Below are 11,276 nucleotides of genomic sequence, written 5' to 3' on the forward strand. Positions count from 1 at the left end.
CCAAACACCAACCATTGACAACAAAAATGGCAAGCCTTTTTTATTTTTTATTTTTAATTTCTAAGAAACTGTCTCAAGCTTAGTTTCATATGTCTTCTAATTCTTACATTGAAATGATCACCAAACTTACAGAGACTCAGAAACAAAATACCCCAACTCACCTAAATAACCATACGTACAGATCACTAAAAGTAGTCCACGTACACGCTATTAAAAGCTACAAAATACCTAAAAATATTACTCAAGATAATTTATAAGAAGTAAAAGAAAGGAGAAATAGTATGGGTATTGAATGCTTACTAACATGATATGTAGCTTATTCATTGGTACTCGTTACATTTTTCTTAGTTAATTATTTTGTTTTTCTCTAATAAATGAGCTACACATCAGTTTAATAAACCTTTGATAGTTAATTATTTTGTTTTTCTCTAATAAATGAGCTACACATCAGTTTACCTCTAACATTTCTTAAGTAAAAATAACAGCACAAAAAGCTGACACAACAATGACAAAATTCATTGCCTGCTTTGATCTTCGATTACATGGCCGTAGTTCATCTTCATCTTGAGGCAAATGGATTGAGCCTTGTGGCTGTGATGAACCCAAAAGAAACTATCATACAGATCTGTAGTCCCAAAATAAACAGTAATAATATAAGCCAACATCCAAATAACCAAATTCATCTAGCCTTATGCAAGATACTTCCTTTAACTCATGATTTTGAAAAAAGGGGTTTAAGGAAATAAGATCACCACTTAAACACATGGGATATCATCAATTTACTTTCGATTTAATTATTTTCACAAATTTCAACTTACTCTCTCCCATGGATTATCAGCAACCACACTTCAAAAGCCAAAATTTTGCATAACACTCTCCACATTTTATCATCAACCAAACAGAGTCTATAAGCTTCAAACATAGAGATTCGAAACAAAATACCCCAACTCGCCTAAATACCCATACAGATCACTAAAACAATAATCTAACAAAAGCCTAAACGCATGAGTTAAAATTATAATCTCATAAATACCTATGTACTCCCCATAATCTTTTAGTGTAACTTAACTAATGAGAATTTGAGTGTTTTAAGTTTACTACGGCATGAGTGCTAATCTGACCTACATAAGTTTTCTACCCCTAATGTTTCAAAAATTTTAAATTCAGACTCTCCGTTACTAATTTTCGTCAAATTGGACGGAAATCTATGAAATTACGTAATTACCCTCAATGCCTTTTTAAATTTTTTTTTTTTTTTTAAATTTCCGTCCAATTAGGCGAAAATTAGTAACAGAGGGTCTGAATTGAAAATTTTTGAAATATTAGGAGGGTACATTGCCAATTTTTAAACATTGGGGTGCGAATTGAAAAACCTCTGAAACTTCAGGAGGGTAAAGTGAATTTAACCCTAAAAATTTTATGTTGTTACTGTGCAAACGGCATAAAAAATTTACGTTGTTTGCCAACATAAACGACATAAAATGGATATTAAAAAAAAAAAGTCTCAACCAAATCTCTGAGGAGTCTATTATCCATCGGACTGAAACTCACCTTTATGTACTCCACAAAACCTCCCTTCCTCTTCTCAAGCTCTAATGCAGCAGCTTTCTCCTCCCTAGTTGTCCGAGTCTTTAATGCTTCTTCCTTCTATATGAAGCACCACAAAATTCTTCAACAAGGAATACCACTCCTACACAAACACGTGTACACGCACATGCAGACTGAAAATCCAACAAAAAAAATATATCACGTACCAGCATACGCTCCTTTGCCTCATGCTCTTCATCCTTCCTCCTCCGCATTTCTGCATACTTGTCTTGTACATGTTTACTCTGCCAATCTCTTGCAGCTTGTTCAGCCTTCAAAACAATCATGTGGAACTCAGAACAACAAAGTAAAACAATCATGTGGCACTCAGAGCAACAAAACTCTTTTGATCCAATATATATATATATATATATTACTTACCAGCATACACTCATTTGCCTCACGCTCCTCATCCTTTCTCCTCTGCATTTCTAAATACTTGTCATGTTTACTCTGCCAATCTTTTGCAGCTTGTTCAACCTTCAAAGCAATTATGTGGAACTCAGAACAACAAAGTAAAACAATCATGTGGCACTGAGAGCAACAAAGCCTTTTTTATCCAAAAAAAAAAAAATCACTTACCATCATACGCTCATTTGCCTCACGCTCCTCACTCTTCCTCTGCATTTCTGCATACTTATCTTGTTTACTTTGCCAATCTCTTGTAACTTGTTCAGCCTTCAAAACAATCATGTGGAACTCAGAACAATAAAGTAAAACAATTATGTGGCACTCAAAGTAACAAAACTCTTTTGATCCTGTTTGAAGAGTTATTATGTTATAAGTCATTAGGGTTTGAGGGTAGTTTGGTCATTGTGATATTTTCCTAATCCTATATATTAGGATGTTTGTATTAGGTTAAAAATAAGCTGAATAATACAGCAGCCTCCCCTTTTCCCTTTAAACTACTTACTGCAAAACTCTTAACATGGTGTAAGAACCTTAGGGTTTAGATCCTTGTTCCTTTGTTTGTAGTCTTAGTTTTCAACTGTTTTTTGTTTTGTTTTGGTGAGTGTTCTTCTAGTGGCAGCATCGCCCATGTGGGCTTAGAGCCCACACAAGTAGTGCCTTGAAAGATATTATCCATGGTTGAGTTTCAAAAGAAAAGAAAAGAAAAAAAGTTTGTTGTGTGCTTTCACGGTGGTTTTTATGGTGCGGTGGCCGGCATGGTCTGTGGTTGTTGGTGTAAGGTGGCCGGCGTGTTGTAGTGGCCATTGGGAAAAAATAATAATAAAAAATTCTGTTAGAATAGGCGTGGACTGTGTTGTTGAAAAGTTGCTCAGTGGTTGTAGATTGATTACGTAGCTACTATCCTTGGAGTTGCTGGCGCATTTTGTCTGTCTCCGGCGAAGTTCCAACGAGACTCCAGCGAAGGTTCCTGTTTGATTTTTCAGCAGTATTTCGCCTTGGTTTTGGTGTCTATGGCGTTTCTACTAGTATCCTGCTAGTTCCTGCAAGACTCGTTGGTTGATCACATGAAATGTGATTGTTGTTAGTTGTCGAGATCCGACCGGCCCTAGTGTTTTGCGGTGAAGTCCAATCTACCTTCAGTGTTTTGTGGCAAGATTTGATTGGCCTTGGTGTTTTGTGATGGGTTCCGACCGGTCCTTGTTGTTTTTCGGCGAGATCCTATCGGCCTTGGTGTTTTTCGGCAATATCTGACTGCCTATTGCAGTTTCCGACGAGTTTTCGAATGGCGTTGAAGTTTTAGCAAATTTTCTTGTTAGTTTTATAGGTCTTTATATTCTGTGTTCCAAGCTGTTCTAGCTTGAGGAGGAGTGTTAGAATATGTTTTTATATGTGTTTTTTGTTTGCTTGTTTCTTGCAAGTTGGATTTATATGATTTATATGATACAGTTTGAGAAAGTGTTAGAAGAGTTATTAGGGTTATAAGTCATTAGATAGTTTGGTCATTGTGATATTTTCGTAACCCTATATATTAAAATGTTTGTATTTGGTTAAGAATAAGCAGAATAATACAGTAGCCTCTCATTCTCCCTCTAAAATATCACTTACCAGCATACGTTCCTTTGCCTCAAGCTCCTCATCTTTCTTCCACTGCATTTCTGCATACTTGTCTTGTTTACTCTTCCAATCTCTTGCAGCTTGTTCAGCCTTCAAAACAATCATGTGGAACTCAAAACAAAAAAGTAAAACAATCATGTAACACTCAAAGTAACAAAGCTCTCTTGATCCAAACAAAATTTGAAACACGAACTTCATATATATACACATCAAGGACTTAAACATCTTAAATAGAACTTGAATATGTAAAACTTCGAAAGACGGATTCTTCCAATTGCGTAAGGAAGTTCATTCATTAATGTCCATACAACTCCAAAAAGCATATAAAATAAAAATATATTCTTAATCACAAATATGCATGAGGTATCCACTGCATTATATCATAAAAGTGATACATTCATCTGATCGCAATATTCATATCATTATTTGTCTCATAAATAAAAAATTAATTTAGTTAAAGAATCACTTAAAACTGGCAATAAGCATACAACCATCAAGAACCACAAACTCCAAATGCACAAATATTTTGTAATAACTCTGCATCAATAAAATGTTTAAATAAATCTTTAGAAATAAAAGTTCATTACAACACAATTAGTTTACAGATAATTGTACGAAAAGATAACAAAAAAAGGAATAGCAATACACAACTATAGTCCAAACAAGATGGAAAGAAATATCACCTGATCGAATGACTTGCAGCAAATGTGTTAACATTCCTTAAATATTGACTCAATAAGGATTAGAATATGAAATTTGTCCTACGAATTGAAGAACTAGAAAGCTTTCAGCCTTTCACATAGACTTTTGAATATATTATTGTAAAGGTTTTATTTACCTTTTTAGCGGAGAACAAGTTGGTCCAAATGGTGTTAGTGGTCACATTTGCAGAGAAACCCTTGTCAACCATCATTTGGAAATATTTCACTACCCATGATGTCTCATTATGTTGCAAGAAGCTTTGGATGATTATGTTATATGTGAAATGGTCAGGTGAACAACCGTTCTTGTTCATTTTCTCAAATAACTCCCTCGCCTCGTTCAGTAGTCCCTCTTTGCAAAACCCATTGATCATTATATTGTAAGTCCGATAATTAGGTTGCAAGCCTTTCGTAGGAAGACTATTAAACATTTCTCTTGCAATGGTAAGTTTTCCAGCATTACACATACCATCAATCAAGGTGTTATGAAATAATATGTTACTGGCGAATTTGAAAGTACTGCATTCTCCTAGATGGAATGTCTGGTTGATTTCAGCCCCAGATCCTCTCTTATTAACGTAACCTGGATAGTACCATCTTGCAAATGGCACTTTCTCAACCAAACACAGCCCAATCTCCTCTGCCAACTCCACTATCTCCCACTTACTGAAAGGGTGAGTTGTCTTGTGGGTAATGTGAACTTCTCCATTCTCTGTCAACATGTGATTTGCATTACTCAAGAAACCCCTAACCAACTTCCGGTGAAGTCTGAAAAAAAAAAAAAAAAAAAAAAAAAAAAAATTGATTCCTACTTTTTTTCCGGTGAAGTCTGATAAGTGCCCGGCCATTATCATAAACATTTTCAAAAAGTTAGAAAGTTTACTCTATTTGGGGCTTCCAACATTCCGGCCAAATGAAACCAGCATGAGGAAAATTGAAGACTATCCTGTCGAACAATTTCGAACGAAGGTGAGGGTGTCGGTGCATAGTATGGGCATCGACATGATGTAAAACAGTGCATCTCCGCTTCTTCAGTTCTTTCAAATTGGTATTTGCATTCGTATACGCCTTCGTCAATAACTCTTTGGCATACATGTCGAACAGATCCCATGTTAGAAACAAGTCCAAAATTATATGATATAAATTATAGGGAGGGCAGAAACAAATGTATAAGAAGAGTAAATGAAAGAGTAAATGATACCTTTGGAATCAAAAGAGGTGGCAATCATGTTCTCAGCAGTGCCAAATGTTTTTGCTAAGCATACAGCAAAAGAGAAATTCCCCTCACCCACAAGCAGTATTTTATGAGAGTTGCTATAATGCTCTATCCATTTTTCTTCATTACACACACCCATTTGATTCTCTTTAACCTTAAAAATCTTCAAACTTGATTATCCTCCAGTGTTTGATATATATAAATAGGAGTCACACACTCTTGGAGCTTCCCGTTGGATTGAATGAGCAAATACTGGAATCGACAACAAAATCACCCACTCAATTCCAAAGAAATTCAAGTTTGGAAGGCTTCCATGGCCTCCTCGTTTTCTTTCCCTATGGACCCATTAATGTTTGTTTACCGACGTTTGTTGTTCATGGTGCTTGCCTCTTTCAATTCTTGGTTGTGCCCTTTTTGTTGATTTGTCGCTTCTGTTTTTTTCTCTACATATCAAGAGAGAAGTAAAAAGAAAAAGAGTGAGTTAAGCAAAAAGAACAAGAGAAAAACAAAAACAAATGCTTCTCTCTCTTGTTTTAAGTGAAAGAAGCTCTGAAACCTCTCTTGAAGAAAACACTCATCCGGCCCGGCCGTACGTGAGAAACTCTGCCTCCTTCGTGAGAGTCACCGGAGAAGGTGGTATGTCTCTGTCTCCATCCTTCTCCCTTCCACTCTTTCTTTCTCTGGTATCCTTTTCCGTTATTTAGCTCTTTTTTTTTCTCTCTCTTTTGTTTTCTTGCCAGAAATGACGTCGTGGGTCGCTTGAACTGAAAGAAAGATTTTTATGGGAGGCTTTTCTTCCACGTCAAAACTGTTGGACAATTAATAACTCTTTCTTTTTTGTTTTTTGGGTATTTACAGTACAAGAAGGCAAAGAAGAAGAAGAAACTCAGATCGGCGTATTTCATCCGGGGTTGTGACATTTTGCTTGATTTCTTTACCACGGATCTTGCCTTTTGCTTTTGCTTTTGCTTTCCTTTTTTGATGCGGTTGTGAAATTAAAGGTGTTTGGCCGTGTTGGAAATCCCACATTGCTTGGGTTTTAAGGACCCATTTCTAATAGGCCGGAACCAAATAGCTTTAGTGACGAGCAAGTGGCGCGGAATCTGTCAACATGACGCCAAAGATGGATTTCACTCTTTATGCTATACAGGAGTACCTCCTAAGGCAAAGTTAAAGGATGATTTATAAGTGGACTTCACAAATTTATTGATTTCTTTACCACGGATCTGGCCTTTTGCTTTTGCTTTCCTTTTTTGATGCGGTTGTAAATTAAAGGTGTTTGGCCGGAACCAAAGAGCTTTAGTGACGAGCAAGTGGCGCGGAATCTGGCCACCAATCAACGGCAACCAGTGCTATGACGCGGATATCTTGGCTGGCTTCGAAGCTGCAATAGGCGATGGCGTCGATGTGCTTTCTATGTCTCTGGGTGGGAGCCCCGTTGAATTTTTTAATGATCCGTTAGCAATAGGCTCCTTCCACGCCGTTAAGCATGGCATTGTTGTGGTTACCTCGGCCGGCAACGATGGACCGTTTGTGGGGTCTGTCGGAAACGTGGCACCATGGATGTTCACGGTTGCAGCTAGTTCGATAGACCGGAAGTTTGAAAATTTTGTTACTCTTGGCAACAAAAAGCACTTCAAGGTATTGTTTGCTGATAATATTTAAGAGTCCTAATTAATTTTGCATATTCCTTAATTACATGGGAAGGAATTGTATATAAATATTTATGATTATGATTGCCAGGGAGTCAGCCTTTCAGCAGGGAGGCCATCAAACAAGTTCTCCCCATTGATCAGTGCTGCAGATGCCAGAGCTGCTAATGCAACCGCTGGGGCAGCGTAAGCAATTATATATCTTTTGAAATATATATATATATATATATATATATATATATAATTTTGTTCGTCCATCAAACAATATGATTAAATTTCTTCCATTTCTGGTGGTACGTATATATATATATATATAGTCTGCTTTGTCAGGCTAAAACTCTTGATCCCCAAAAGGTGAAAGGAAAGATTTTGGTGTGTCTTCGAGGGGAAAATGCAAGAGTTGAAAAGAGCTATCACGCCCGTGAGGCAGGTGCTGTGGGCATGATTTTGGCTAACGATAAGGACAGTTTGAATGACATTCAAGCCGATACTCATTTTCTCCCAACTTCACATCTCACTTACGCCGATGGCCAACAAGTCTTTGCTTACATCAAAACTACCAAGTATTTCTTCCACCTTAATTTCACTTGTTTCAATCTTCTTTTTTACTTAAAAAAACTCAAGATTATTTGCAGCAACTTACATCTGTTAATCATTGTGGGATTTGTATTTTAATAGGAGCCCTTTTGCTTTCATGACTCATGTGAGGACACAATTGGGAGTAAAGCCATCTCCATATATGGCTTCCTTCTCATCTAGGGGACCAAATCTCATTGATTTAGAAATCCTCAAGGTCGATCTACTGAGCAATTCTTCTTTCGTTTGAATTTTTTTTAGTATTATTCTGCTGATGATCTTACTTGCATGCCTTTTTGCATAATTGCAGCCTGATATCACTGCCCCAGGGATGAATATAATTGCCGCTTACAGCGAAGTTGTAAGTATAACTCAAGTAGATTTTGATAAACGTCGGTTTCCTTACGATATGCTCTCTGGAACTTCGATGGCATGCCCTCATGTTGTTGGCATTGTCGGCCTTCTCAAAACGCTCCACCCTAAATAGAGTCCCGCGGCAATCAAATCCGCCATCATGACCACCGGTATTAAATTATAACTTATTTCAAAAACTTAAGTTAACAAAGACAGATGAATTTAATCTTTCTATTTCTTTTGTGTTAATTAATTTCCAGCGACAACACGAGGTAATAACATGAAACCAATCACGTTGGAATCCGCTTCCAAAGCGACGCCATTGGAGTACGGCGCAGGACATGTGCATCCAAACAGCGCAATGGACCCCGGACTCATTTACGATCTGACCGTCAATGATTACTTGAACTACTTATGTTCTCGTGGCTACAACCACTCGATGATCCAACTATTTTCGGAAAGCCGGGCATTTGCGTGTCCTAAGTTTTTCAGCACCAGAGACTTCAACTACCCTTCAATCACCGTTTCTAATCTGCATGCAACCGCGGTGACCGTTACTAGAACGGTGACTAATGTTGGTTCTCCACACGCGTCGTACGTAGCGCGTGTGAAGCAACCTGTGGGAGTTTTGGTCTCGGTTGAACCGACAAAATTGGTGTTCAATGCAGTCGGAGAAAACAGAGCTTCAAGGTTATTTTGAAGCCCAAGGCAGCGACGACTAATCTTACGGTCTTTGTGTTTGGAGCATTGGAGTGGTCAGATGGGAAGCACTTCGTGAGGAGTCCGATTACAGTGAGCTCTTTTGAAAAGTGAAAATGTATTTCAATTTATTGTTTGATCATTTGCTAGACTCTCCTGTAATTATAATATTTCTAGTCCTCTTTTTCTCTCTGTATCCCAAACACCAACCGTTGACAACAAAAATGGCAAGCTTTTTAATTTTTAATTTTTATTTCTAAGAAACTGTCTCAAGCTTAGTCTCATATGTCTTCTTCTTACATTGAAATGATCACCAAACTTACAGAGACTCAGAAACAAAATACCCCAACTCACCTAAATAACCATACGTACAGATCACTAAAAGCAGTCCACGTACACGCTATTAAAAGCTACAAAATACCTAAAAGTATTACTCAAGATAATTTATAAGAAGTAAAAGAAAGGAGAAATAGTATGGGTATTAACTTTTTTTTTTTTTTTTTACTGACGGATGCTTATTAACATGATGTGTAGCTTATTCATTGATATTCGTTACATTTTTCTTAATTAATTGTTTTGTTTTTATCTAATGAATGAACTACACATCAGTTTAGTAAGTCCTCTAATAGTAAAATAGTTAATACCCCCAGCATCTCTCAAAGAAAAAATAACAGCACAAAAAGCTGACACAACTCATTGCCTGCTTTGATCTTCGATTAAGTGGCCTTAGTTCATCTTCATCCTGAGGCAAATGTATTGGGCCTTGTGGCTGTGATGAACCCAAAAGAAACTATCATACAGAGTAGTCCCATATAAACAGTAATAAGTCAACATCCAAATAACCAAATTCATCTAGCCTTATGCAAGATACTTCCTTTAACTCATGATTTTGAAAAAAGGGGTCTAAGGAAATAAGATCACCACTTAAACACATGGGATATCATCAATTTACTTTCGATTTAATTATTTTCACAAATTTCAACTTACTCTCTCCCATGGATTAGCAGCAACCACACTTCAAAAGCCAAAATTTTGCATAACACTCTCCACATTTTATCATCAACCAAACAGAGTCTATAAGCTTCAAACAGAGAGATTCGAAACAAAATACCCCAACTCGCCTAAATACCCATATAGATCACTAAAACAATAATCTGACAAAAACCTAAACGCATGAGTTAAAACTATAATCTGATAAATACCTATGTACTCTCCATAATCTATTAGTGTAACTTAATTAATGAGAATTTGAGTGTTTTAAGTTTACTAAGGCATGAGTGCTAATTTGACCTACATAAGTTTACTACCCCTAATGTTTCAAAAAATTTCAATTCAGACCCTCTGTTACTAATTTCCATCAAATTGAACGGAAATCTATGAAATTATGTAATTACCCTCCATGCGTTTTTTTATTTTTAATTTCCGTCCAATTAGAAGAAAATTAGTAACGTAAGGTCTGAATTGAAAATTTTTGCAACACTAAGAGGTACATTGCCAATTTTTAAACATTGAGGTGTGAATTGAAAAACCCCAGAAACTTAGAGGGTAAAGTGAATTTAACCCTAAAAATTTTACGTTGTTACTGTCATAAAAAATTTACTTCATTTGCCACCATAAACGACGTAAAATGGATATTAAAAAAAAAAAAAAAAAGTCTCAACCAAATCTCTGAGGAGTCTATTATTCACAGGACTAAAACTCACCTTTATGTTCTCCACAAAATCTCCTTTCCTCTTCTCAAACTCTAATGTAGTAGCTTCCTCCTCCCTGGCTCTACGAGCCTTTAATGCTTCTTCTTTCTATATGAAGCACCACAAAATTCTTCAACAAGGAATACCACTTCTACACAAACATGTGTACACGCACATGCAGATTGAAAATCCAACAAAAAAAATATATCACGTACCAGTATATGCTCCTTTGCCTCATGCTCTTCATCCTTTCTCCTCCGCATTTCTGCATACTTGTCTTGTACATGTTTACTCTGCCAATCTCTTGCAGCTTGTTCAGTCTTCAAAACAATCATGTGAAACTTAGAATAACAAAGTAAAACAATCATGTGGCACTCAGAGCAACAAAGATCTTTTGATCCAAAATATATATATACCAGCATACGCTCATTTGTCTCACGCTCCTCATCCTTCCTCCTCTGCATTTCTGCATACTTATCTTGATTACTCTGCCAATCTCTTGCAGCTTGTTCAGCCTTTAAAACAATCATGTGGAACTCAAAACAACAAAGTAAAACAATCATGTGGCACTCAGTGCAACAAATATCTTTTGATCCAAAAAAAAAAAATCACTTACCACCATACGCTCCTTTGCCTCACGCTCCTCATCCTTCCTCCTCTGCATTCTTGCAACTTTTTCAGCCTAAAAAACAATCATGCGGAACTCAGAACAACAAAGTAAAACGATCATATGGCACTTAGAGCAACAAAGATCTTTCGATCCAAACAAATATAT

At 36.7% G+C, this 11,276-nt stretch overlaps 2 protein-coding genes and 1 pseudogene across 2 annotated transcripts in view; 1 reads left to right on the forward strand and 2 right to left on the reverse strand.

Annotated features, from left to right (window-relative positions):
- Window positions 1–232: 232 nt before the first annotated feature.
- Window positions 233–6,302, reverse strand: LOC132176271 (pentatricopeptide repeat-containing protein At1g64100-like). Its single transcript, XM_059588431.1, has 10 exons — window positions 6,086–6,302; window positions 5,515–5,970; window positions 5,197–5,395; window positions 4,451–5,081; window positions 3,604–3,702; window positions 2,170–2,265; window positions 1,969–2,067; window positions 1,755–1,859; window positions 1,552–1,647; window positions 233–591 (listed from the first exon to the last, which is right to left on the reverse strand). Exons 2-10 carry the CDS (start codon window positions 5,666–5,668, stop codon window positions 469–471), a joined length of 1,602 nt encoding a protein of 533 aa, XP_059444414.1. The 5' UTR covers window positions 5,669–5,970; window positions 6,086–6,302; the 3' UTR covers window positions 233–468.
- LOC132174627 (subtilisin-like protease SBT5.4) overlaps window positions 6,045–11,276 on the forward strand; it is a 13,223-nt pseudogene continuing 7,991 nt past the window's right edge.
- The window catches only part of LOC132173824 (pentatricopeptide repeat-containing protein At1g64100-like), a 5,611-nt gene continuing 3,386 nt past the window's right edge, over window positions 9,052–11,276 (reverse strand). The window contains exons 8-11 of the mRNA XM_059585444.1: window positions 10,918–11,016; window positions 10,717–10,821; window positions 10,514–10,609; window positions 9,052–9,579 (exon numbers count right to left, since the gene is read on the reverse strand). Of these exons, the coding sequence (XP_059441427.1) occupies window positions 9,448–9,579; window positions 10,514–10,609; window positions 10,717–10,821; window positions 10,918–11,016 (432 nt within the window). The 3' untranslated portion in view covers window positions 9,052–9,447. The remainder of the gene's footprint in view (window positions 9,580–10,513; window positions 10,610–10,716; window positions 10,822–10,917; window positions 11,017–11,276) is intronic.

The sequence above is a fragment of the Corylus avellana genome, chromosome ca3, assembly GCF_901000735.1.
Source record: "Corylus avellana chromosome ca3, CavTom2PMs-1.0".
NCBI classification, from domain to species: Eukaryota; Viridiplantae; Streptophyta; class Magnoliopsida; order Fagales; family Betulaceae; genus Corylus; species Corylus avellana.

What these genes read in the sequence shown, in the direction of transcription:
- LOC132176271 (XM_059588431.1), bottom strand. Translation starts at nt 5,668, where the DNA reads ATGGGTGTGTGTAATGAAGAAAAATGGATAGAGCATTATAGCAACTCT. An exon ending in ACTTGTTCTCCGCTAAAAAG is followed by an intron (nt 3,703 to 4,450) that starts GTAAATAAAACC and finishes ATTGTTTTGAAG; the next exon opens with GCTGAACAAGCTGCAAGAGA. An exon ending in AGGCAAAGGAACGTATGCTG is followed by an intron (nt 2,266 to 3,603) that starts GTAAGTGATATT and finishes ATTGTTTTGAAG; the next exon opens with GCTGAACAAGTTACAAGAGA.